The sequence below is a fragment of the Tenrec ecaudatus genome, chromosome 18 (genome assembly GCF_050624435.1).
Source record: "Tenrec ecaudatus isolate mTenEca1 chromosome 18, mTenEca1.hap1, whole genome shotgun sequence".
Lineage (NCBI taxonomy): Eukaryota > Metazoa > Chordata > Mammalia > Afrosoricida > Tenrecidae > Tenrec > Tenrec ecaudatus.
In genome coordinates this window covers 2370922-2397773 of record NC_134547.1, presented here as the reverse complement: position 1 = coordinate 2397773, position 26852 = coordinate 2370922, and the positions used below count along the sequence as shown (strand labels likewise).

The following is a 26852-nucleotide window of genomic DNA, read 5'->3' as shown; positions in this document are numbered from 1 at the left end:
ATCTCAAAGGTGCTCAGGTCCAGCTCCTAGGGCTAGCACCCAGGTCTCCCAATTAAGCACCTGGAGATATCCTACTTCACAAGCCTACCTCCCACCAGAAAGCACTCGGCTTGACTTGCTTTGTGGACTGGGAAGGCCATCACTCTGTCTCATGCTCTGGTTCTTGGTTCTGGTTCTGAGGCTACTGCTCCTCTGCCATTGTGCTAATGTTGTGGCATCAAAACTGTCTCCTGAATCAAGGTGGTCCAAGGAACAGGAATCTTGGGGTGTAAAGGACATGCTGTCCTCCTGGTTCTTCCCTCTTGCAGGCCCTGTCTAAGCATGCTCACCTTGTTGAAGCAACAAAAAGGACTAAGATAGTGTGTGAACTGATGCCAAGACTCAAATATAATTAGATCTCCTTTTGTGGACTTCTGTCTTTCAAGATCCAAGTACATTAGAATTGAAACTCCAAAATTATTGCTCTGCTTTTGAATTGATCTGAGTCGTCCCTCCCCTGAAGTTACACACAGGTAACAGAGTTCTCTGCTACTTAATGCTTACACAACGAAATCCACCCTCCAATATATACTGTGATCTATCCAGGCTGGAAATCATTCTGTTGCAATTTCTCTAACCTTTGCACCTTGATCCTGCTTTATAAAAACGGTTCCTTTCTCAATACTATGCAGCATAGTCAACTCCACGAAGGTTTGAATATTGGAATTATCAGTCCACGCTTGTCAGTGATCTCTTGGGATGGCTTCAGATTATTTGTGGTTTGAAGGCATTCCTTTCCCCTCAGTTGGAATTAGAATTGAAGATCTGAAATCTGTCAAAAATGAATTTGTAGTGAGAGATGAAGATTTCATTACACTTTCCTATCCAAAGTCAGGTAAGGAGACAGGATCTGAATTTAGAAAGGCTGTTGAATCATGTTATTACTGAGTAGTTTTCTGTGCCCCACACGTCTCTCTGTTCTGGGGACTACAGTGGTGTCTTGTTGGATTTTGTCTGGCTGAAGTGGGGTGTTTCTGTGGACTAGTGACTATATCCTGAATGTTTTCTGATCCTGGCTTATTCCAACCTGTTATTTTTCCTAAGGAGCCTCACTAAGTCGTTAAGTATTGTCTTTGACTTGTGTGCAGCCATTGCAAAGGATTATGAAACCGAGCAGAGAAATAGTGTGTTGTAGAAGGAAGAGGACACGATAGAATGTATTATGGGAAACATGGAAGGTGGAGGCACGTGTGACCCCTGCCTCAGACTTCAGCTAGTGAGGAAATGAATTCCCTTCTCCCTTGTGTACTTCGCCAGAAAAGGTCATATGTGGTCTCCTCACTGTGTTCTCACATACCAAGAAAATCTCAAGCGTTCCTGGTTTCTCGGGTTGGGAAGGAAAAGTCAGGAAGGGTAAACAATAGGCTAGAGGTTAGGCTTTTTAACTGGATGAAGGGGAAGATCATGTTCGACACGATTAGAGGAAGACAAAGATCGGAAGCACCAAAGAAAGCTCTTCAGAGGTTTGATAGTGTTAAAATGATTGAATAAAAAAAACGGAGATCTCCATGCACCATAAAAACACAAACCAAACCAAGGAAACGCTATTTACTTTAGGCCACGAAGAAGTAGTTAGTTTTACAGGATTTCCTCTACCATGGAAATCTATAAAACTGAGCAATATCTATCAGGCAACAGCTTGTAGGAAGCAAGCTAGGTGAGGTCTTGTGAGACTAATATTCATAACTGAAAGCAACCAAAAGAACGATCTTTTAGCCCGAACTCCTCTCTGACTCTGTCTCTGGGTATGACTTCTATGGGTCCGGAGACAGTCGTTGACGATGGTAGTACTCCCATGAGTGATGGAGTTTGAGTTTTTTGTGGGGATTTTCTGCCTTAATTATTCTCTCTTGACTTTATCTCATGTAATGCAAGAGAGCTATGGTGGGTTTATGGGGTATGACAAATGGTTAAAGTATCAAATAGTGAATATTGGATGGAGAGAGAGAGAAAATTTTGAGCAGCAGAAACTCGCATTGTAGGAAATCAAAAAAATAATTTTCTATTCACAGAAATGAAAATAGCAGTGTGTTTTAAGACTAAAGAATGACTTGATTGGGGGAATCATCTTAAGATGAGAATGCAAATGTAGTGGGGTCCCAGTCATGGGTATTGTGGGTATATTAGTAAGTGTTGTAAGATAGGGTTGTAAAAAACAATGTCGGGTTGCATTACCAAAGATCATGTGAAAGAGGTGACCCTCTTTTTACCCTATCCATTTCAGGCACCCATTGGTTGCTGGAGATCATCAGTCTTATCTCCTCCAAGGGAGATCCCAACTGGGTTCAATCTGTTCCCATGTGGGAGCGTTCACCATGGATAGAAACGGAAAAGGGTCATGGACAATTACAAAAAAAGGAAGGCCCACGCATATACACCAGCCACCTGCCCATTCAATTATTTCCCAAATCATTCTTCAATTCCAAGACCAAGGTAAGTTAATAATGACAACATCACAGTTGTATGTTTCAGTTGAATGCCCGTGTCTTAGAGGCAGAGCTAACGCGTGATTCATGAAAATGAGCATTATAGACAATCTTGATTAACACATCATTTTCATTTTCTAGTTGATATCCTTTTTGTTGCTTCAGAGAATAATCAGACTACATCAGTTAAATACATATTTGCCTCACTCAGTTTGAAACACCGTAGACCTGCTTCCTCCTGTTAGCTTCCTCAATTGTAAATCAACTCTTAAAATACCAAGGAATTTTGAGTTGTGAGCTCATGTTAGGAACCCTATTTTATTTCTCCAAGCAGTGTATCGTCCATGGATAGCATGTCTTATCCTATCAAGGATTCCACCTTGTCTCTGATGGATAACTGCAAGCTCTAACATGGAGGGTCACCAGGGATGTAATGTGAATTTGTACTCTTCTTAGATTATATATTTAAATCAAATGACACCAACAATAGCAATCCCTCATCCCATCATATGGGGTAGTAGAGCATTATCAGAATATCCTGGGATTGTTGTTTACTGTTAAATACTGCCAAGTCATTTCCAGCTCATTCCAATCTTATGTACAACAGAATGAAACGCTGCTCAATTTAATGGCCAATATCTTTTATGAGCATGAATCCAAATATGGTATTAAAGAAGCCCCAAATATCCACATTTTCAGAACTGCTGTAACACTCTCTCATCTCCTCTTCCCCACAGTATTCTCCCTCCCATGTTTATGCCCCACAATTCATTGTAACTAGTAACAGAGCTCACCGATCTTCAAGGAAATGGCTCATGTAGCAGTGAAAGATGGCAAGTCCCCTATCAGTTAGTCAGACAGAGGGCTGGGGATTCTTCTATTTCGCATGGTTACAGGGACTGACAAACCCAAATAGGCAGGTCCGACCACGTGCTGCTGGGTCCATTTCCAAGAACAGTGGGGTGAGATGATAATCAGCTAACATGGGTTTCAGAGCAAGAGAGAGGACTGTGCCAGAACATCAATATACTAGTCAAATACAACGACGTGTGTCTTAACATTCTGCACCCCCTCATACGAAGACTTCAAAGAAACTTCCCTTACTTGAACCAAGCAAGGCAAGGGTTGGAGGCGTGATCACTGGGGTAAAGATTATGACCTGAGACACACTGCAGAGTAAGGGCAGTGACTCAAGCTTCAACACATCCTTACTCTACCTCGGTAACAGCATGGACAGCCACTCCCAAATGGGACCATATACACAGGTATTTTGTTGTTAGGTCTCAAGTAGATTCGGACTCATAGCAAACCTATGGTCAACAAGGCAACATGCAGCCCAGGCCTCTGCCATCCTCTCAAGTGTTATGTTTGTTATGTTAGGCAGTCTTGGATAGGGAAGACAAAATGGAGAACTTATGCTAACAATTTTTAAATTTAAATGTTGTGATTTGGGTGAAAGTTTTCAGATCTTATTATTTTTTCATTTGGTGATTTTTACACATTTTATTTCCAGAAATGAATAATATTCCCTAATATTGAACAACATTCTTTACACATTTTTCATTTCCATTTTCCCAGCTTTGCTATTTATTCCTGCCTTCTGAGTTTTATGTCTACACACATGATCTGATGTGTTTGATTGTTGTAAGGAGTGTGCTCTTTCTTGCGTTATTATTCATCCTTGTGTTAGACTGGGTTTTCTGAGAAACAAAACCAGTGACACTCAAGATATATACTAAAGAAATCTACAACAATAAGTAACTTTAGATTCAGGACATGGGCCATGACATCACGATTAGTAATGTAGAAGGGCAGTGAAAAAGAGAAAAGTCCTGGACAAGAGGATTGAAATAGAGCTTGCAACAATGAGCTCAACCATAACACCCATTATGATATTGGAAGAGGACCACCAGGCAGTGTTTCATCCTGTTGTACATGGGGTGAGTGTGAGTTGGGAACCAGCCAGATGGCCCCCAATAACTACAACATTAAGACAGTGTGAAAAGTAATGAGGTAAACTTCCTTGACCAATCCTTGGAGAACATCCTTTTGCCATGTATTCTAGTAGCCATGAACCCAGAAATGATCTTCGTCTTGTTTATCACTCTACGCAGAGTTTCAGAAGATGTCATGTAACAGGTCCTCAAAATTTGAATGAGTCCTCAGGAGGCACCTTCCAATTTTGGGAGGAAAAAAAGACCTACGGGGTGGGGCGCAGGGGCTCCTTGTTCCTGTGTCAGGAGGAAGAGAGTGATGGTGTTCCCGATGGTCCTATATACTGGGGCTTTCAGATCTTTGGAAAGATACACATGTCATACAGCAAAGATACTGCAGTCAATGGGTAATCTTCTTCACCTAGCGATTGTTGACCTCGGAAGCCCCTGCACCCTCCCCAGGACAGGAATCTATCATCCTTGCCAGCCAGAGACATCAGAAGAGGGTTTACTACACTTTGTGGTGGGTGGGGCTATAGAAACTGATTGCATTTACCTACAGGTAAACTTTAGGCAGAGTGACTAGCCAGAGGCAGGAATGAGACAGCATTTATTGTAGCTCTTCTATGACTTCTCCTTGTTGGACAGCTGCTTGGCAAGGACATTTTTGGCCTGGAGAACATGAATTTGAAGGCATGTCTATCTTAGAACAATGTAGATCTTTCTCCCCAAAGGCCAGTTTTCCAGCCCCATGGTTCCCACAGTAGAAAGAAGGCCAAATACAATCTACTAACTCCTCAGTTCACCACAATTCCCTCTTCTGATTCAAGTTTTCAATTGGAAAGGGCTTCAAAGTGGTCTAACATTCTTCCATATGCTGAAGTTTTCTGCAGAAACAGCGAGTGGTTACAAAAACCAAAATAGTGACAATACACAGAGGAGTTCATGTAGAGGCTTGGCTGCACCATAGACTTTGAAGCTAGGCTCAGGGATCCAACCTGTCCACACCAAGGTATCAGGTGTTTAATTGAGTCTGTTCCCAGGGATGCTTTCACCCCTATCTTTTTATTTTTTCCAATTTATTTTATTTTATTTTTTACATTTTATTAGGGGCTCATACAACTCTTATCACAATCCATACATATACATACATCAATTGTATAAAGCACATCCCTACACTCTTTGCCTTCATCATTTTCAAAGCATTTGCTCTTCACTTAAGCCCTTTGCATCAGGTTCACCCCTATCTTTAAAAGTATTGACAACCTTCCTTTTTAGCTGTTTAGGAGCTAATGAGATTTTTCCCTTAAATCCCCGCAGAGGGTTTCTAGTAAAAGACCTATCTTGTAAAGTTTCCTTATATGGATGAGCGGTTACACACATATCAGTAATTTCCCAGTCACATTTCAGCATCTTTTGTGCTGCAAGTCTCCCTAATTTGAAAACAAGGTTGTACCTCAGACATGTTCTCTTCCAGCCCATTGTCCACACGGGCTTGAGTGGCCTGGAGTGGATGAGAGTCTGCATAAGATGTTGTGTTGATAGAGCCCTGGAATTTCTTTGTGGGGACAGTAGCAGTGGCAGAAATTATTGTAAGTCTAAGAACAACAAGAAGTGTCATTCTTACTTATCAGCGGAATGGTTCTGATGCTCATGGTAACGTCTGTGAAAGCAGGCGACTGGTGCTGAGGTTGCTGATAACGTCTGAAAAAGTAAGACGCCCCGTGTTGTCTTCCCAATCCCACAGGCCACTCCATGCACTGTCCCCTCCTTCCCAGGCTGCCCGCTGCAGAGGACTTCGCTTTCCCCGGAGAACACATAAAATAATGGTCTGTGGGTTGTTAGGACCTGGGTGCAGAGTGGTTGTTGAGGGGATGGTGATGCTCCATCTTCCTTGGTGGCATTGGCTGGAGAGGCCTGTCTGCACTCTCCTTCCCCTTCAGAATCAGCCCCTCCCTCTGAGCTGTTCGGAAACCTGGACTCCAAATGAGGTTTTCTTCCTTCCTCTAAATCAGTGCTTCTCAGCCTTTGGGTCACAACCCCTTTGGGGATCCAACGGCCCTTTAACAGATGTTGCCCGACATGACAGTAGCAAAATTAGAGTTATGAAGTAGAAATGAGAATAATTTTATGGTTGGGGTGTCACCACAACATGAGGAACTGTACCAATGGGTCACGACGTTAGGAAAGTTGAGAACACTGCTTTAAATCTTTTCCCGGTCTCGGCTTTCTCTGGAGGGGCTGAAAGTTATTCTTTTGCTCTAGGTATTTTGAAAGTTTTTGCTGGAGAGAAAAAAATTGGGGGTTAATAAGGCTGAAAGAAATTTGTCATATATAGAATATTCTTTTGACTTCCATTTGGTCTCCCCCTTCTGCTTTAGTAGTTGGGATTTTAAAATGCCATCAGTAATTGCCAAGGGATTGTTTGCGGTGAAACCAGTTGAACTGCTTGGACCATGTACATTCTTATATGAATTCAGAAGCTCTGCCCGCAGAGCAATGACTGAATGCAGCACCCATGGAGTATTTCCATAAACACCTGGCACCAAATGCCTTGTGGAGCTTTCATGCATACAGAAGAACACTCCAAAGCTAGAGCGTCTTTTTAGAATGGCTCTGTTTCTCCTTTTTCTGAATTACTTTATGTAGCCTCTCTCTTTCCCGAAGGTTGGGATGTTTAACTGTGACTACAGGTTTAATTAAATTGTGCTGCTTTTTAGGCATTATACACTGTAGAATTTTCCCACTTTGCCGTATTTTTCTGGCTAGATTTATTCCCTCCACATGGAAACCAGGAGCAGTTAGAGTTGAGGACTAGTGATGCTAACTCCTGAATTTAAAAGATCTACGACTTTTTCCCTTCAGTATTAATTCCACATAGAGGCATTTGTCCTTATCTGTAACAGCATTCCCAAACACTCCATGTCCTAAATGTAGGTCTGCACCTTCAGCCACCTTCTTTGCAGGCAGTGTCTGTGCCGTCCATAGGAGCAAAGGAAGTAAAAGCAGTTGGCTTATGCAAGATCCCTTTCTTATACCCCACGGGGTTTCATATTTAATTATAGCTCCAAGTTCTCCTTCATAGTCTTGATTACCAACTGCAGTAACCATTGGAGCACCTTGAGCATTCAGGTTAGATTTTTCTCACAACAAACCTACTGTGCCCTCTGGTCGGGGTCCCCAGACACTGTTCCGAACTATTGCTGGGGTCCCCCTGGGGCCAGATGAACCTCTTCTTGGCTAGATGAATCTACTGTTGCTTCTCCCTGGTGGTGGAACCGTGTTGTAAGGCAGATTAAAAAGACTGTGTTGGGCTGGGCTGGAACTGCCCAGAGCTCCATTGGGCGGGGCTCTGAGCAAGGCCAGTTCTGTTTCCCACTGGGCCGTGTCCAGTAAGGGAACGACTTGGGTGCTGACTTTAGAAGGGCACTTCTTGCCCTGTGCTTCCCCTTTGGCAGCTCTGTCAGAGTCCATGTTCTCCTCCACTGGGCGTGCCTGGGCCATTTCCAGTGCTCGCTGTGGAATTTTCTGACCTTCCTACACTTAAAACATTTGCTCTTTTCTAAATTTTCCTTTTTCTATTATTTCTCTCTCTACTATTGAAGCAAAGGTGCCCTTTGGCTCTGTTCCTCAGGCTGATTCTTAACTTAAGGATAATCCTCTTCTAAAGTCTCATGGCCTCTGTGTTCCCCAGTGCTGCACTCTCCTGGGACATGGAGGCTTTAGTCAGGAGGTTTTGTTTTGGGTGGAAACCTGCTCTTCTGCTTTCTTCTAACAGGTCACCATAATCATTCAGAAAGACTTTCGTCTGCTTTTGTAAAGGGACAGTTTATACAAGACTTTGCATTATGCTCCTCATCCACTTTTATCTCTTCCTCTGACTGAAGGGGTTCTAAGACTTTTAACTGGATCCAACAGAGCCCAGGTCTTAGTGGGGAGAGTCTCTCCTCTCTTTAAATTTGTAACATCTTTTCCCCACATCCATCGATCCAAATTTTCTTCCTCAGGGAACCAAGCATTGTATTTTTCCATTGCTTGTAGAACAACCCATGTTTCTTTTCATTTTTGCTACGTCCTTTCGTGTCAACATATAGGTGAGCACAATACAATAAGTTGTAGATTTAGACTTACTTTTACCTTGCCCCATAACACTGTTATATACTAGGAGCCCCCTACCGAATTCTTACTTCAAAATAATTTCGATGGAGCCATTTTGCTGGGCGTCTGCTCTGCTCCTCATGAAGTCTTTCCTTGGGGCCTCATGTTGCACACTATTTTCCTCCCCTTCTTGGGCACCTGTTTTGGAGGCACAGGTCCCCAACAGTTGAAAGGGTCCTTGGGAGTCACTTGGGGATGTGGAACGTAAGCAAACCGACAGTAGGTCACAGGGGCTCCATGTCCCTGTATCAGGACCAAGGGAATGCATATATTTTCCAATGTATACATATCAAGTGTATTACAGATCTTTCAAAAAGCTTACATGTTACACAGTGAACATGTTGCACAGTCAATGGGTAATATCATAAGTGGATAACATAATAAACAGGCAATGAAATGGATCATCTTCTTCACCTAGTGCTCATCGATCTCAAATGCCCCTGAGTCCTGTCTCCAGGCCAGCAATCTATAATCCTTATCAACAAGAGAAGTCAGAAGAGGGTTATACATGTTATGGTGGGTCAGGCTATAGAACCAGATTACTCATATCTAAAAATAACCTTCAGGCATGTCTAGCCAGACATGGGAATGAGACTTCTTTTATAGTAATCTTCTTATGATGTCTCCTTAATAGAGGGCGTAATAGGGGGAACATTTTCACCTGGAGACTGTGTATTTGAAGATATTTTTCTCTGAACAGTAAAGATTGTTCACCAAATACAGCCACTTTCCCAGGCCCATGGCTGGGAGTTTAGAAATAAAACCAAATACACGCCACTAAGTCTTCAGGTTACCACAAGGCAGTGTCCGACATTTGGGGTTTCTTAAAACAATTAATGGAATAAATCCATATGGCAGCCAAAATTTTTGATGAAAAATGATGTCTCCTCCACTTGCAAAAATCCAGAAGCAAGGGGAAAATGATGCATTTTTTTCTCATTGCCTTGTTTTCGTGTTCAATTTCAGATGATTTACCTACTCCGAAATCCCAGAGATGTTATTACTTCTAATTTTTACTTTTTTAGACTACTAAGTGGAGTAAAACATCCAGAGACATTTGACCAATGTTTTGAATGGTTTCTTCAGGGAAATGGTGAGTTTGACTCAATTATGGAATCTGAATGGAAGAATGAATTTCCAGTTCTTCCCCGCCAGGATGAACAATCCCATAGCTTAGACAACCATATTATCATCTAAACATACTTTTGCTGCTGCAATAAATTTCTGAAAATATAGTTCTATGAAACAACAAAATTTATATATATGTCTGGATGTCCAAATTCCAAATAATTTAAAATAGTTATCTTAGAAACAATTTTATTGACATATAATTCACATGCAGTATAATTCAATGGTTTGAATATATTTTTAGAAAGTTGTGTCACTATTACCACAATCATTGTAGAATATTTACATCACCAAATGGTTCTTACTGGCCAAAATGAAGGTGTTGGCAGTGTTTCATTTCTTTCTGGATGTTTTGGAGAAGTTTCTGGATTTTTCTTTTTTCATTTTCCTTTTACCAAGCTAGAGTATGGGTAGAGGAAGAACACAGCTTCAGAATTGGAAGAATACATAGGAGCAATCTCAGTTGTATAGATAACACAAGCTAGCTTGCTGAGGTCAAGATAACTTGAAGCACTTACTGATGAAGTTCAAGGGAGACACGCAACCTTCAGGATGGAGTATAATTTTTGGTAATATAACAAACTCAACCGTGCATTTAAACTTGGTGCATCCATTCTTTACCTAATTCCAATACACTGGCAAACATCTAGGTATATAGAGATAGAGCAATGATAGATACATGATAGAGAAGATAGATAGATAGAAGATGTAGGTTAGTGACAGATGTAAAAGACTTCAATTTAGCATTACTTGTAATAGCAAAGAGATAAGAATAAAAATCCACATAGTACACAAGAATCGAATGAAATATTCTCCAAATGACAATATAAAGAACACTGCTATACTGTGAAGATGGATCTCCAGATATAAAGCCATGGAGGAAATTGTGTAAATTATTAGCCCCATGAACTTAGATGGATGACAACCACAGGAAACTGAGTACTAAAGATGAGACAACAAGACCATGCAGTAGAGGACAGTTGCTTGTTGATGGGGGTGGGGTGGCTCTCCAGACGAAATTGCAAAATACAGTGAGTTCAAGCTTGTCTTATCCATTTGCTAACTTTATTGCCCCTCAACCTCCAAATATCATTTCTCATCCATATAGATGTGAAACAGTTCTTAAATACCTTGTTTTACATGATATCAAGTGATTTCCCACTGAAGTGGTGATTGCAAAACCTATTTGTCATGCTTTTGGTGAAAGAAATGAGACTCTCCATGACTTCACTCCTTTATCCTTCCAGTGCTTCTGACTTGCACACGTGGGCAAGCAATAGCCGTGCAACTGAGCACACACAGATGCCCCAAAGAGTCTCCTTTCTCCCAACCTCTCTTTCAGTTCCGTATGGATCATGGTTTGACCACTGTCAAGGCTGGCTGCAAATGAGAGGCAAAGAGAATTTCTTGGTGATCACATACGAGGAGCTGCATCAGGTAAATAAAAGAATTCGCTCTCCCTCAACCCATTTCACCACAGCATAATTTCCCTCTTTTGTTTATCTTTATTTCTTCAGCATTTTTATTATTGCCCTGAACATATACACACTAAAATGCTGACCCATTTGAGAATTCTCACATCCTCATTCATTGCTCAGGATTACATTTTTCAAATTGTGCAACCTTTCTCACTGTCCAAACTCTATGCCCTTAAGCTAAACCTCCACTCCTCCTGTGTTCCACTCCCTGTAAGGTGCCCTGGTAGCGCTGTGGGTTAAGCGCTGGGCTCCTTACCAAAAGCTGGTTCAGAACCTCCCACTGCTCCATAGGAGGGAGGTGAGGAGCTCTTTTCCATGAAGATGTACAGTTCACCTCTTTTATCTTTGCTTATTTGATATAACTGAAATACTGTGCTATTCTTGCTTGAAGTGACTTTTTCACTCTGCATGCTGTGAACATAGGTCATCCTTGTGGGGCCATCAGTCAGGACTTCATTGCTCCTCATGGTCGAGCAGTGTTGTCCTGGTACATGTATGTTTCATGCCATGTTTATTCATGAAGTCTACTCCATTCTTCAATGTTTCTCTCCTACCCTTTCAACCAGAGGTTCTCCCAAATAAAGCTACTCTCCATCCTGCCTTCACTCTCAAACTTGTGTCGTCAGGACTTATTTGTTCAATATCTGCACGTTTCCCTTTTTCAACGTCTGCCCCAAGCACCAAGGAAGGGATCGATTGCAAACCCATTGAGTGAGAGCCATGAACATGAAGACAAACAAAGCATCTACACAGACAGCCTGTTGCCATGCAGTTGAATCTAACTCATGGCAGCCCTTATTGTTGTGCTGCAGACGTACTCTCATAATGTTTTCTTGGGTGTACTCTTTAAGACATTGGATCTTCATGATTTTCGTCTGAGATCTGCTCACTAGCTGAGTTGCACCTGCCAAACTTTGATTAGCAGCTGAACACAAACCTAATGGACCACTCAGTGTCTGCAATCTCTCTCAAGGGTCTAGGTCTTTGCAAATCATAGGCCAATTCATATGATTTTGAAGTTCACAATGTGGTGATCTGCGCAGATGCTGTTAATGATTTCAGTGTTTTCAACATGCTGAGGATTGCTTTGTGACCTAACAAATGGTCTGTTTTGGAGAATAACCCCTGTGCAGTGGAGAATAATGTGTAATGTGCTGTTGGACGAGGTGTGCTGTACATGCCGCTGAGTCCAATTTGGCTGAGTGTGCAGCTCATATCTTTTAAAAAAATATTTTATTGGGAGCTCTTACATATATCATAACATTCTACCAATCATATAAAACAGTATTGTACAATTGCTACCACAGTCGGTTTCAAAACATTTTCTTTCTTTTCCTTTTTTTAAACATAGATGGCATATAATATTTAAAAATTACCATTAATCAATGTATTATTTAAGGTTAAGTATAATATGAAAGGATTTTTTAAAGTGTAGAAAAAATGAATTAAAATATAATGGCATCTTCCCACTTTCCCCCACTTCTTAAAAAAAATCATTTTATTAGGGACCCATACACCACCCATCTCGATCCATACAGACATCAATTATGTAAAGTCCATTTGTACATTCATTGCCCTCATCATTCTCAAAACTTTTGCTCTCCACCCAAGCCCCTGGAATCAGGTTCTCATATTTTCCCCTCCCTCCCCACTCCTGCCTCCCTCATGAACCCCTGATAATTTATAAATAATTATTTTGTCATATCTGGCTCTGTCCCGTGTCTCCCTTACCCCACTTTCCTGTTGTATGGCCCCCAGGGAAGAGGTCAAATGCAAGACCTTGAAATAAGTTCCCCCTTTCCAACCCACCCTCCCTATGTCCTCCCAGTATTGTCATTCACACCACTGGTCCTGAGGGAATCATCCGCCCTGGCTTCCCTGTGTTTCCAGTTCTCCTCTGTACCAGTGTACCTCCTCTGGTCTAGTCAGGCTTGCAAGGTAGGATTTGGTTCATGACAGCAGGAAAAGGGGGGGTGGGGTAAGGAAGCATTTAGGAACTAGAGGAAAGTTGTATTTTTGATCATTGCTACGTTGCACCCTGACTGTCTCGTCTCCTCCCCTAAACCCTTCTGTAAGGGGATGTCTAGTGGCCTACAAATGGGTTTTGGGTCTCCACTCTGCACTCTCCCACTCATTCACTGTGGTAAGATTTTTGTTCTGATGATGCCTGACCCCTGATCCCTTGACACCTTGTGATCACACAGGCTGGCGTCCTTCTTCCATGTGGGCTTTATTGCTTCTGAGCTAGATGGCCACTTGTTTACCTTCAAGCCTTTAAGACCCCAGATGCTATATCTTTTGATAGCCGGACACCATCAGCTTTCTTCACCACATTTGCTTATGCACATATTTGTCTTCAGCGATCATATCAGGGAGGTGTGCAGCTCACATCTTCTGTTTCTCGGTTGAGTCTCTTGTGCTGTCCCTCATCAAGTGTGGTTAGTGTCTTCTATTGTCACATTGTCTGTTTCTCTTTTCTGCCTTGTTAAATGATGCTTTATGTGTTCGGGATAATTTATTGGCTGCATGGGGATAACATTAGTGCTGTGTCCTCCTGTTAGATAGACATTTTCATTATTATATCACATTCTTGTCTCTTTTCCTGGTTTTTGTCTTAGTATTTTGTCATTAATGAAAATTGCCACCCCTACTCTTTCCCACCCCCCGTTTTGGTTGTCATTTGTTTGATAAATGCTTTGCTACCCTTTGATTTGTAACGTATCCACATGTTTCTCTTATAGTTGTGTCTACAGGGTAATTTTTTTCAGACAGGATATGTTTTCTTTTCCAGTCGGCTAGTCTGTCTCTTATGTGGTACATTTAATCCACGTACCCTGAGTGTAATTATCAGGATATATAAAGTCATTATAATCACTCGTGTGTGTGTGTGTGTGTGTGTGTGTGTATGGTCCTGGTGATTTTTTCAAAATCATTTTATTGGGGGCTCATACAACTCTTATCACAATCCATACATACATCCATTGTGTCAAACACTTTTGTACATTTTTCCTAATCATTCTCAAAACATTTGCTTTCTACTTAAACCGTTCGTATCAGCTTCTCATTTTCCAACTCCTTCCCTGATCCTCCCCTCCCACATGAATCCTGGATAATTTATAAATTATTATTATTTTGTCATATCTTACACCGTCCTACATCTCCCTTCACCCACTTCTCTGCTGTCAGTCCCCCAGGCAAGATGTTATATATTGAACCTTGTAATCTGCTCCCCCTTTGTCCCCCACCTCCCCTCCACCCTCCCAGTATCACACTCTCACCACTGGTCCTGAGGGGTTCATCTGTCCTGGATTCCTTGTGTTTCCAGTTCCTATCTGGACCAGTGTGCATCATCCGGTCCAGCTGGATTTGTAAGGTAGAACTGGGGTCCTGATAGTGGGGGGGAGGAAGCACTCATGAAGTAGAGAAAAACAAAGCCCACATGGAAGAAGCACACCAGCCTATCCCAACACGATCGCTGAAGACAAAGAGGGTGCATAAGCAAATGTGGTAAAGAAAGCTGATGGTGCTGGCTATCAAAAGATATAGAGCCTGGGGTCCTCTAAGCTTGAGGATAAACAAGCGTCCATGTAACGGAAAAAACAACAAAGCCCAAATGGAAGAAGTACAGCAGCCTGTGAGATCACGAGGCATCAAAGGGATCAGGGAGCAAGCATAAAGACCAAAAATATCATAGCATTGTGAATGATGGCGAGTTATGAGTTGGGCCCCAGGGCCCATCTTTGGGCAATTGGACATCCCAATGGAGAAGGGCTCATCGTGGAGGAGATGAGCCAGTCAGTGTGCAATATAGCAATGATTTCTTTGTGTTATATTATTTTCTGAGTTTAGTTGAATCCATTTATGAGTTTGTTTTCATTTCTTTTGTTGATATTGTTTGTGTGCTTAATGAGTCCTTATGAATTTCCTGATTTTTAATTTGGTGAGAAGTTTTATTCAATTTCTTGGTGGTAACCTTATAATTGATTGTTTTCTTCCTATTTTTTATTCTTTTTAAAAACAGTTTTATTAACAATTCAGCCACATACAATAAAATTCAATAATTCAATTACATCAAGAAGAGTACAAATACACCACATTCAATTCTAGAATATATTCTGCCTTGTACTCATTTTTATTCACGTACATTTTTTCTTTTTTAATCATTTTATTACGTGCTCATACAACTCTTATCACAATCCATACATATATCAATTGTGTAAAGCACATCTGTACATTCAATGCCCTCATCATTCTCAAAACATTTGCTCTCCACTTAAGCCCCTGGCATTAGCTCCTCATTTTTTCCCCTCCTTCCCCGCTCCCCCCTCCCTCATGAGCCCTTGATAATTTATAAATTATTATTTTGTCATATCTTTCCCTGTCCAACATCTCCCTTCACCCACTTTTCTGTTGTCTGTCTGTTCTTTCTTTATCTCGTCATGATTTCCTCTCTATTTAGAAATTCTGTAACTACAGTATTTATGTTCTCTCTCTGTTTTGTCCTTTGCAGATTGACATCTGTATTTCCCTGTTTTCAGTCTTGTAGACTTTCTGTCTTCAGAATTCTTTACCGAGTTTCGGCTTGGAGCTATGTTGTCATGTGTCCTGTAGACGTATTTTCATCTGACATCGTTGATTCTGATCTAAAGAACTCCTTTAACCTAGCTTTAAAGACTGTGTCATTTAAAAAATGTCCTTATTTTATGTTTGTCTGGACATGCCTTAATTTTGATTTCATACTTTAAGAATAATTTGTTTGATAACTACCTTCTTATATATTTTGTTATATAGTTTTGTATATACCATCCCATTGCCTTCTTGCCTGCATGACTTCTGCCAAGAAATTAGAGATTGATCTTACTGGTTTACCTTTATGCTTAATATTTAATTTCTCCTTGTATTCTCTGTATGGTTTTGGAAAGTTTACTTACAGGTCATGGCGATTTTTCTTTAGGAGTTCTATCCTATTTGGAGCTCATTGAGCTAATGGAGAGTCTATCTTCTCACATTTTAATTTTATATGAGGGATGTTTTCTGCCAACAAATATTCACCTTTTATTTCTTAATTAGTTAATTACGTATTTTTACCTCATTTTGAGGAATTACAATAACAATTAAGCAACTCTTCTTGCTGATGTTCCACATACATTTTTGACATTTTAATATATATGTTCTGACTGTTCTTCCAACATGTCTAGAAATATTTAGCTAATTCTATCTTGCATTGGGGAGAAACACGAGGATTTTTACTCTCATAAAGAGTTACCATCTGAGAAAATCACAGATGCAGTTCTAGCCTGTCTTAAGAGGTCGCTATGAATTTGAATCTGCTTTATGTCATTGAGTTGTCTTTGGTTTTGTCTTGAATTTATTTAATGATACTTTGCTCTTATATTACGTATTTATAAAATTTTAATTTTCTGGACTTGTAGTTGCTGTTTTCTTGTATGCATTTAAAATTGTCGATGTATTTTTAAAGACGTTTATAAATTGTAGTGTTTGCCTGAATTATTATAGTTTTGTTCTACATCATTTTCTAAACTTGCTGGATGGTCCTAAATGGAATTTAAAAAAATCATTTTATTGGGGGCTCATACAAGTCTTATCACCATCCATCCATCCATCCATCCATCCATTGTGTTAAGCACATTTGTACATTTGTTGCCATCATCATTTTCAAAACATTTTCTTTCTACTTGAACCCTTGGAATCAGCTCCTCCTTTTTCCTCCATTCATCCCCCACCCTCCCTTCCTCTTGAACCTTTGATAATTTATAAATTATTATTTTTTCATGTCTTACACTGACCAATATCTCCCTTCACACACTTTTCTGTGTCCATCCTCCAGGGAAGGGGTTATATATAGATCATTGTTATTGGTTCCCTCTCTCTGTCCGCATCGTTCTCTTACTCCTGGTATAGGTATTGGTCCTTAGGGGTTTATCTGCTCTGGATTCCCTGTGTTTTCCGCTCTTATCTGTACCAGTGTACTTCTTCTGGTCTCGCTGGATTTGTAAGGTAGAATTGGGGTGGGGTGGAGGAAGCATGAAAGAACTAGAGGAAAGTTGTATGTTTCATCGGTGCTATACTGCACCCTGACTGACTCGTCTCCTCCCTGAGACCCTTTTGTAAGGGGATGTCCAGTTGTCTACAGATGGGCTTTAGGTCTCTAGTCTGCACTCTCCCTCTTTCACAATGATATGGGTTTTTGTTCTTTGATGCCTGATACCTGATCCTATTGACACATTGTGATCATGCAGGCAGGTGTGCTTCTTCAATGTGGGCTTTGTTGCTTTGCAGCTAGAAGGCCATTTGTTTATCTTCAAGCATTTAAGACCCCAGATGCTATATCTTTTGACAGCTGGGAAACATCAGCTTTTTCACCATATTTGCTTATGCACCTGCCTTGTCTTTAGCGATTATGTTGGGAAGCTGAGCATCATGGAATGCTAGGTTAATAGAACAAAGTGTTCTTGCATTGAGGGAGGACTTGAGTGGAGGCCAAATGTCCATGCACTACCCTAATACTAAACCTATAAATATATGCACATAGATCCATTTCCCCATCGTCATATATAAATATATGTACATGCCTGTATTTAGACCTCCATAAATGCCCTTTGCTTCCTAGTTCTTTCCTCTATTTCCTTTTCCTTTCCTCTTGTCCCACTAGCATGCAATACCATTCCCCCCGCCAACCCGGAGTATTTTCTGGGTCTGTTGCATAGTGATTTGCTTCAGCCATCTTGTCCTATTTCTTGCATGATTTAAAATTGCTCATTATTTTGGAGAGAATGTAGTGATGCTCTTTTCATCCATTGATTGTGTCCTTGTTTGGTTCACCCTTATTCTTTAAAGTTGGAATTAAACACATATGTAATATCATTCCATATTACAATCAGGTCAAGTAAAATGTGTAATTGCTACCATTATGAGACTTCAAACATTCTTTTCCACATGGACTCCTTGACATCATCTTCCTTTACCCCCCACAACCACTGCGTCCCCCTCTTCCCAAACTCCTTGTCCTACTTGCTGTTCCTATAAATTCATCAATCCTGGGTTTCTTATACAGAAATGTGAAAGAAAAAGTGCAACAGCTTCAAGAGGTGACCTACCTGGACATAACGCATCTGAGATACACTCTACTATGAACAAACAAAAGCCAAAGAAAAGAATACAAATTAAAAATATGGAAAATTTTGGAAACCAGATCATGTCCTACATCATAAGGGGATCTACTGAAGAAAAAAATTTCACTGTTTCAGCCACTGGGGCTCTCACTATCTGTCTCTGGACTTGGCAGGGTATGGTCATGTGGGCACGAATCTCTAATCACTGATTATAGAGAGTAGCAGAGTATACAATGGACAGGTGTTGGCTGCCCTTTGTCCTTGACTCAGTGATGCTGATGTGGTGGTGAAATTTATGTGGTGATATAAGTTTCCCAGTTAAGAGGTGTGTCTGACATGTCTTGATAGAGTTGCAGGAGTCTGGCTGATGGGCAAAAGAGTGACAAAAAGTGATGCAGTGCCAGGAACAAGTGTTGGTCACCACACAAGTTGGCAGTGGGAGCATGATGCCAGCTTTGCTAGAGTAGGCCCTGATGACCGAGGAGACAGAGGACCCACCAGTGCAGACTCATGAGGAAGGAAACTCCTGATGCCTGATCAATGGTTTGCTTGTGAGGGACCCCACAGTCAGGGAGGGAGCATGCTGGCAATGATGGAGAAGGCAGAAATGTGGCCGAATACACAGCAGGCCATGCTGGATGGAGAGCACACTTCTCCAGGCAGAAGTCACTGCTGTGCTCATCAGTAGATATCTTTGCTTACATGAGATCATAGGTTATCTGTGTCCTATCATGACGCAAGGGACAGGGGTGGCTACCTCAAATCTAAGATCTCTAGCTGCCATCCCCAAGACTCACTTTGTGAGTTGCTCACATGAATGACCAGGAACCACACACAGCTCACTTAATTCTTCAGCCTTGTTTGTATTTATTTGTTTCAATGTTTATTTATGTATTTATTCATTTCTTTCTTTTTATATCTATCTATCTATCCATCCATCTATCCATCCATCCAGGTATCCATCTATTTCAGGAGATGGCAGGACAAGAGGTTTATTGAGCATTAAAGTCAGGACACATTGGGAACAAGGCCCCAGGAAGTCTACACTACTGAAAACATGAAAGTAGTGAGCCCCCTGCCCAGAGCAGGCAGGCCCTTCCTGTTGTCAGTGCTCAGGATTCCACAAATGATTTCTACTCCCGATTCACTTACTTTCTCAGGTCTTTGTTGTTTGAGGGATTTTACGATCAGTGGTAGTGCCCCATCACTTAGTACCAGTTCCCTTTTCCTCCTGTTCTATGTATTTCTACATTCCCAAACTTATTTTTATACAATTTGGATCACATTTCAGATTAGACCAACCAACTTATACTCTCTCTGCTTCCAGTAATGTTCATCCTCTCATCTTCACTCTTCATCATGTCTCTTTAAGGTTCTTTTTAGCTCTTGTATTTAACTTTCACATTGTCTCTCATATTTTTTTTATCCTAGGATCTAAGAGCCACTGTAGAGAAGATCATTCAGTTTTGGGGGAAAAAGCTTGGCCCTGAAGAAGTCAACTCAGTGCTGAAGCATGCATCATTTAAGGCCATGAGAGAGAACAAAATGAGCAATTTCACCCTAGTACCAGATAGCATGATGAATCATAGTCAAGGGCAATTACTCAGAAAAGGTAAGAAATAGTATTCTGAATACAGAACATGAAAACAGTGGATAACTAACAACCTTGCTTCTGTAGGTGTGCAAAGTATTGGTCAAGGGAAAGATTTGAGGTATACAAATCAGTCAAGGGTATTCAAAATTCTGAAAGCTGAAGGAACGAATTGTGGAATTCAGAGCTGACAAAGAAGACTTAGTAAATCAAAGTCTGATGGATGAGTATAGCTCCTGGGGTCATTAATGAGTCTCTGAGTGATTTCTTGTGTGTCACACATGGTTACACCCTCATCTAATAACCAAAATTTGCTGATTTGAATCAAACCTGAGGCCCCTCCTTAAGACAGGCCTTAGAAGCTGCTTCTGAAAGTTCACAGCTTTGAGAACCCTGTGAAGTGCAGTCTTACCTGACACCCCCCCTGGTTGCCACGAGTTATAGCCATTCAATGGCTACCACTAATGAAAGCAACAATTTTCTAGATACTTTTCATCTTGTAGAGTCTTCTCTGATCTTCTTTTTGTATGTATGCCATGTGTTCTGTTAAATATATAGTTAGCAGAATAAAAGGAAGCGTGTGTAGGTAGAAAGAATAACAACTATCAGTGAAGGGCTACAATAAAGGTGCTCCCATCATGCAGGTGTGGCCCCTAGCCCTGTAGAAGGAGGGGCGCCTCTCTTCACATTTTGATAATGGGATGTTCCGCTCTTCAAAACAAACCCTGAAGATGTGAAAAAGCATAAGAGATGATGTGATTTCCCCAAAGCTACCTCCCCCCCCCAACTCACTCACTGCCGTGGAGTCAATACTAACGCATAGTGACCTTTTAGCACAAGGTAGACTTTCCCCTGTGGAGTCCTGGGATTGTAATATGAGAATAGAAAGTCTCATCTTTCTCCCACACAGTGATTGGTGGCTTTTTATTGCTCAGTTTTTGGTTAGCAGCCCTTCATGAAACGCACAATGTTACCAGCGCTCCACTGTTGTCCTCATTCTTCTTACCGCCGTGGTGGTTCTGTAAACATAAGGTCAGTGAACTGTAAACATAAGGTCAGTGGTTCAAACACAGCAGCTGCTCATCAGGAGAAGCATGAGAATGTCTGGTTTAGTAAATATCTCCATCCTCAGAAACCCTGTATAAGTTTCACATGCACGGGAATTGGCTTTTTGGCAGTGGGGTTTTGGTTCCAATGTTGTTATTCTTTCTACCAAACCTATTTTTGTGGTCGAAGGATAGTGGTGAGGGAAAGGATGACATTTCTACAATCTTAAACATTTACTCTTCAGTGACATCAATTATGTTCTTTATATTCTTCAACCACTATCCCAACCATGCCCAAATTTTTCCATCACGCTTAGGAGAAGGTAACTTTGCCCCAACATTGTGTCTTCTTTTGCCCCCTTTTCTCATCCACCAGTGTGTGGTTCATAGGAGACATTGAGTCTGTTCTGAGCCATAGCAAATCTATAAGTCCGGTCCTGTGTCATCCTGACAATTGTTCCCATGCTTGAGCCTAATTTTACAGACTTTGTGTCAATCCATCTTGTGAGGATCTTACTCTTTTTCACTGATGCTCTGCTTCACCAGACAGGATGTCCTTCTCCAGGGATTTGTTTCTTCTCACAACATGTCCATAGTACAGGACATGAAGTCTCTCCATCCTTGCCTCTTAGGACCACTCTGGCCTTAGTTCTTCCAAGACAGATTGTTTGTCTTTTTAGCAACCCATGGTCCTCTCAAAATTCTTCACTGGTATCACAGTTCAATTAATCAGTTCTTCAATGTTCAAGTTTCACAAGTTTATGAAGCAATGGAAAATACCATGGCTTGAGTCAGATACACCTTAATAACATCCCTGCTCTTCAATACTCTAGAGAGATCTTGTGCAACAGATCCACCCCTGCTAACCACTAATCTATTTTGTTCACTTGAGCAGTTTCTATTCCAGATACCGAATTTAGTTATTGTTATAAAATGGTGTTTCATTATTATCCGGTCATCACAATATAATTAGAAGGCAAGCACTGGTAAAAGCCCTTTAATACAGATGCAACTTAAGGATCAAATAGATGAGGTAACATCAAATTTGAGATTGGAAGCATTGGTAATCTGACTCCAGACAGGAGATGTGTATTTCTTCAGTGATGCTGTGGTTGTTGGCTCTGACTCATGGTGAGCTCTTGTCCAAGAGATTGAAATGCTCGCTGGTCCTGCACCACCTCTATGATCCTGACTACTGGCTCACATTGTTTACCCCATTGGGTCAAGGCATTTCATGGAAGATTTCCTTTCTTTCCCCTGACCCTCTATTTTACTAAACACAATGCTGTACTCTAGCAACTGCTCCTCTGTGATTACATGTTCAAAGTAAGCGAGACAGAGTTCCTGCAACTCCCGGTCAGTGTTTGGGAAACATGGGACGAAGGACAGTGACAGAAGTTTAAAGTAGGTCATCAGAGACTAGTTATAAATGTGATCTTGACCTATTTCCTGTGTTTTTCAGGAGTTACCGGGGACTGGAAACATCACTTCAAGGTGGCTCAAAGTGAAGCCTTTGATAAGATGTATCAAGAGAAGATGGCGGGGCTTCCTCCAGGACTTTTCCCCTGGGATTCGTGACTTCTTTCTTTTCAGTCTGAGATGCAGATGACTTTACTTCACACCCTCTGTGTGGGCACTTTTAGATGCACCACAACCCTTGTTATTGAATCCTGGGGAATTTAGTCCAGTGGCGATTTACCATATACTTGATCATTGATAACTGCTAGGTACTTCATTAGATTCACACTTTTCCTGCTTCAAAAAAGATTTGTGCGATATTTTATAAGTATAGAAAATAATATTTGAAGCTCATGCAAACAGTGCCCGTCTTTAGAATTAGAGGAAAATGCTTTGCCACATATGCGATCAGTTCATAGAAGGCATGAAGTAAGAAACTCCACCCAGAGGCCCGAAGCTGCCATTCTCTCTTCAATTGAAAGCCCCAGGCTGAGAGGCTCCTGCAAAGCTGGAGTGCTTGTAACCTTTGCGTGTAAGCCCAATTAGCTCATTATGTCACAAAATAAGGTATCATTGCATCATTACCACCACAGTAAGAGACTTTCTGCACGTTTATTGAGCCTAGAGAATCCTACAAAATCGACACTTCCCTGCATATGTACAATCTCTGCATCGTGGAATAGCTGATTCAGGAAAATATCATTTCTGTGCACCCTCTCTCCATTCTTTCTTCTGTGTTTCCAAAACAGTGCTCACTACGAGTCTCACTTCTGAAAGAAGAAGTGTGCCTAAAAGACCTGCCTGGCTCATTTCCCCCAGGGGACTGTCGTAAGGGGATGGGGTCAGGACGGTTGGGATTTATTTAATCTAAGATCATGGAATAATGAAATAATGAAGAATGAAACCACACACAAAACTAGTGACACTGAGGACAAGAATGCCGAATCTGTTCTAAACTGATGGTGACGATGCTTGTCCCACACTTCTTGGTGTGACTGATTATTGAATTTTGTGATATGTGAATTTATGCCAATAAAATTGTTAATCAATGGAATAAAAATAAATATCCATGCACTGGTATCACTCCTGCTATGGGATCACATTTCTATCTGAATCTTTCATAATAAATGACTCTTATGATTTAAGTGCATACCTTACTCTAGTGGAGATGCCGGGCCTTTGGCAGGGATCATCACAGTAGTGCTGGATGGTTAAGCACTTTACCACTAAATGAAGGGCTTCTCTTTGGACCACTTGCAGGGGACTCATGGGGACTGGGCTGCTGACGTGTCACAGCCTTGAAAACCCTATGGCCCTTAGTCCTACTGTGCACACGTGGTGTCAACCAGTGTCAGAAGTGTCTCCAGGTCATTCTCAAAAACAACGAGGCTCTTGTAGTAAAACCACACCCTGGACAAAAGAGCGCATCATAAGACATAAGCATGTACATTTCCCCCACAGGTTAATCAAGATCAACTTTTTACTCTGTGTATTTCAATCTCAACAATCCTATGCAATTGTTTTATTTCTTTTAAACCTTGGGTAAAAGATTGACTCGGCATCATCTTTAAATTTCTCTGCTTCTTTACTTGCCTGTAAATTAATTCCCTCAGATAGAGAAACAATTACATAAAATCATTCCATTGGGCACCTGTCAGTATCATTTAGGTCAATTCACTGGAGTTATGAAATGTACCGTATATACTTGTGTATAAGCTGAGTGTTTCAGCACAAAAACGTGCTGGAAAATTGGGGTTCGGCTTATACACGGGTCAGTGTTACCCTCCCTCCCGCCCTCCCTGCTCCCCCCCCACCCACCCCCCACCCCCGTCTGAGGTAACGGGATGAACACCTCGAAGGCGATTGCCATTTCTCCGCTGCTCATTCAAAGCCCCGCTGACACTGCAGGGCTTTGAATGTTTGTTTACTCACATCTAACCAATCAGAGCCGTCCTATGACATGGACGGCTCCAATTTGCAGAAGCACTCTTAAGTGATTCATTTACTCCGGCAGCTGAACTGGTAAGTATGTGTCTGTGGCTGCGCTCCGCTCCGTCTCTCCCCTCTGGTCTCTGTGTTAATTCACATCCTGCATCCCCAGACCACACAGACTCCCCCTCTCCTCCCAGCTAACACGTTGCAGAGGGTGGGGGAAGGCATTAACATGAAAGTTCTTTTTCAAAGTCTTGTTTTTTTTTATCCTATTAGAAATAGATACTCTTGAACTAAAACAAAAATGCTGGTCATATGAGGTTGGTTTCAAAATGAAGGTTGTGTCAAGAGCAGAAGAGAGCAATAACAGTATTGCAAGTAGGGAATTCTGTGTTGATGAAAAGCAAGTGAGGGAGTGGCGGAAAATCAAGGCTGACTTGGAACAGATTCTAAAAGCTAAAAAAGCTCATCGTGGTTTAATATCTTTTTATGGGGCTCTGGAGAGTGAAGTGCATAAATGGGCTAGTGTCATCAAAATGGTTACTGTGTAACATGCATGGGAATCCGCATGCGTGTTCTACAAATGGCTAAGGATGACAAATATAAAGCACCAGGAATTGAAAAATTTGCTGCATCAGCAGGATGGTGTACCTGCTTCATGAATAGGTTTGGCCCCCTATGTTTGAGACAAAGAACAAAGATTTCCCAGAAATTGCCACAAGACCTTGAAGAAAAAAAATTATGTCATTCCAGTCATTTATTATAAAATAAAGAAGGATTTATAATTATGACCTGACAGATATTGGGAATATGGATGAAACTGCCATGACTTTTGGTCTTCCAAGCAACAGAACTGTGGCAAGTTTAGGAGAAAAAAAACCATTTTTCTCAAAACCACAGGAAATGAAAAAAGTAACACTTTAAAGTTGTTCTATCGTGTTTGGCTTATGGAACTAAGCTGTGTCCTGTCATTATTTTAAAAAGAAAGACCTTGCCTAAAAAGATCAATTTCCCACCAAGAATTACTGTGCATGCACATGTTAAAGGGTAGATGGATGAAGACGGAACAAAAAATGGCTGGAAGAAATTTGGAATCGATGACCAGGAGCAGCCTTAAAGAAAAAACCATCGTTACTTGTTTGGGATATGTTCAGAGTCCACCTATAGGATGACATAAAAAAATTGGCAAAAATCTAGTAAAGTTACTTTAGCCATTATTCCAGGTGGGCTTACATCTGTACTGCAACCTCTGGATGTATCTTTGAATAAGCCTTTTAAAGATCATGTGCAAAGGATGTGACATGAATGGATGTCATCTGGTCAAGCCCGACTAACAAAAGGAGGAAATCTCATTAAACCTGGCATAGAGTTAATAGCAAAGTGGGTTCGAGATGCATGGGAAGACATTCCAGAAATGTAGTATTAGTAATGCTATGGATGGCAGTGAAGACTGCGCTTTGTATGAAAATGACAGCAGTGATGGTGATGACAGCGATCTCAGTGAGGACAGCGTCTATGATGACCTCACACCAGCTGAAGCTCTGCATTGGGATACGGATGATGATGAGGAATCCAGTTTTGGAGGATTTTAACTCTACATTTTAGCTTGGTTACTGATTGAGCTCAGGGAATAGTACTCTTAAGGTATCATTGTTGATACCTTATTGTTTTTGTTGAACCTATTTTCCACTTACTGTGCTGGTTTACTAATGTTAAATGACTTGTTTGTTTGTTAGTTTGGGGTCTTCTGATGCCTGTTACCTGGTCCCAACGACACCTCATGATCACATTTGCTGGTGTGCTTTTATCCATGTGGGTTTGTTGCTTCTCTGCTAGATGCCCGCTTGTTTAACTTCAAGCCTTTAAGGCCCCAGAGGCTGGCTTCAACAGCACATATACTAAAATTGGAACAATACAGAGAAGATTAGCGTGGTCCCTGTGAAAGGCTGACACGCAAGTTCGTGAAGCATTCCATATTTATTTATCTTTGACAGAGAAGTAGTTCAAACAAACCTGACTCTTTCTTTTCTAAATCTCCATACTTTTGATAGAAAACTGTGAGTTTATTGAGGATGAAAACCAAAATAGATTCCTCCAGCCAGCTCCAAGTTCATTACTGGTTTCCAGGAGAGCTCAAACCAAACCAAATTCACTGCCACCCACTCCATGCTGACTTACAGCAACCCTATAGGACAGGACAGAACTGTCCCTGTGAGTATCAGAGAGTGTAAATCTTTCAGAAGTATAAGCCTCGTTATTCTCCCCAGGTGCAGTGGATGATTCCAAACTGCTGACCCTGAGGGTTTAGTAGCCAAATGCAAAACCACTCAGATACCACGGCTCTTCAGGAGAGCTCACGGGTGGCTCTCAACCTGTGGTCACGACCCCTTTGGGGGTTGAACGGCCCTTTCACAGGGGTAGCCTAAGACCATTGGAACCAAGACACTTCTCCTCTATCTGTCTCCACATGTAGATATGCCCACAAAAGAGTACTCGGCTTGATACATCATTGCGCCAAGTTCAACACAT

The 26852-nt window shown here is 41.3% G+C and overlaps 1 protein-coding gene and 1 non-coding gene across 2 annotated transcripts; both read left to right on the top strand.

Moving 5' to 3' along the window:
* Positions 1-738: 738 nt before the first annotated feature.
* On the top strand, positions 739-22511 carry LOC142432580 (sulfotransferase 2A1-like). Its single transcript, XM_075537806.1, has 6 exons — positions 739-874; positions 2264-2472; positions 9524-9650; positions 11028-11122; positions 19728-19908; positions 22396-22511. Exons 1-6 carry the CDS (start codon positions 739-741, stop codon positions 22509-22511), a joined length of 864 nt encoding a protein of 287 aa, XP_075393921.1.
* Positions 22512-26199: 3688 nt separating this feature from the next.
* On the top strand, positions 26200-26304 carry LOC142432859 (U6 spliceosomal RNA). The gene has a single exon (XR_012780961.1). It is a non-coding gene; the product is annotated as a U6 spliceosomal RNA (small nuclear RNA).
* Positions 26305-26852: the final 548 nt, after the last annotated feature.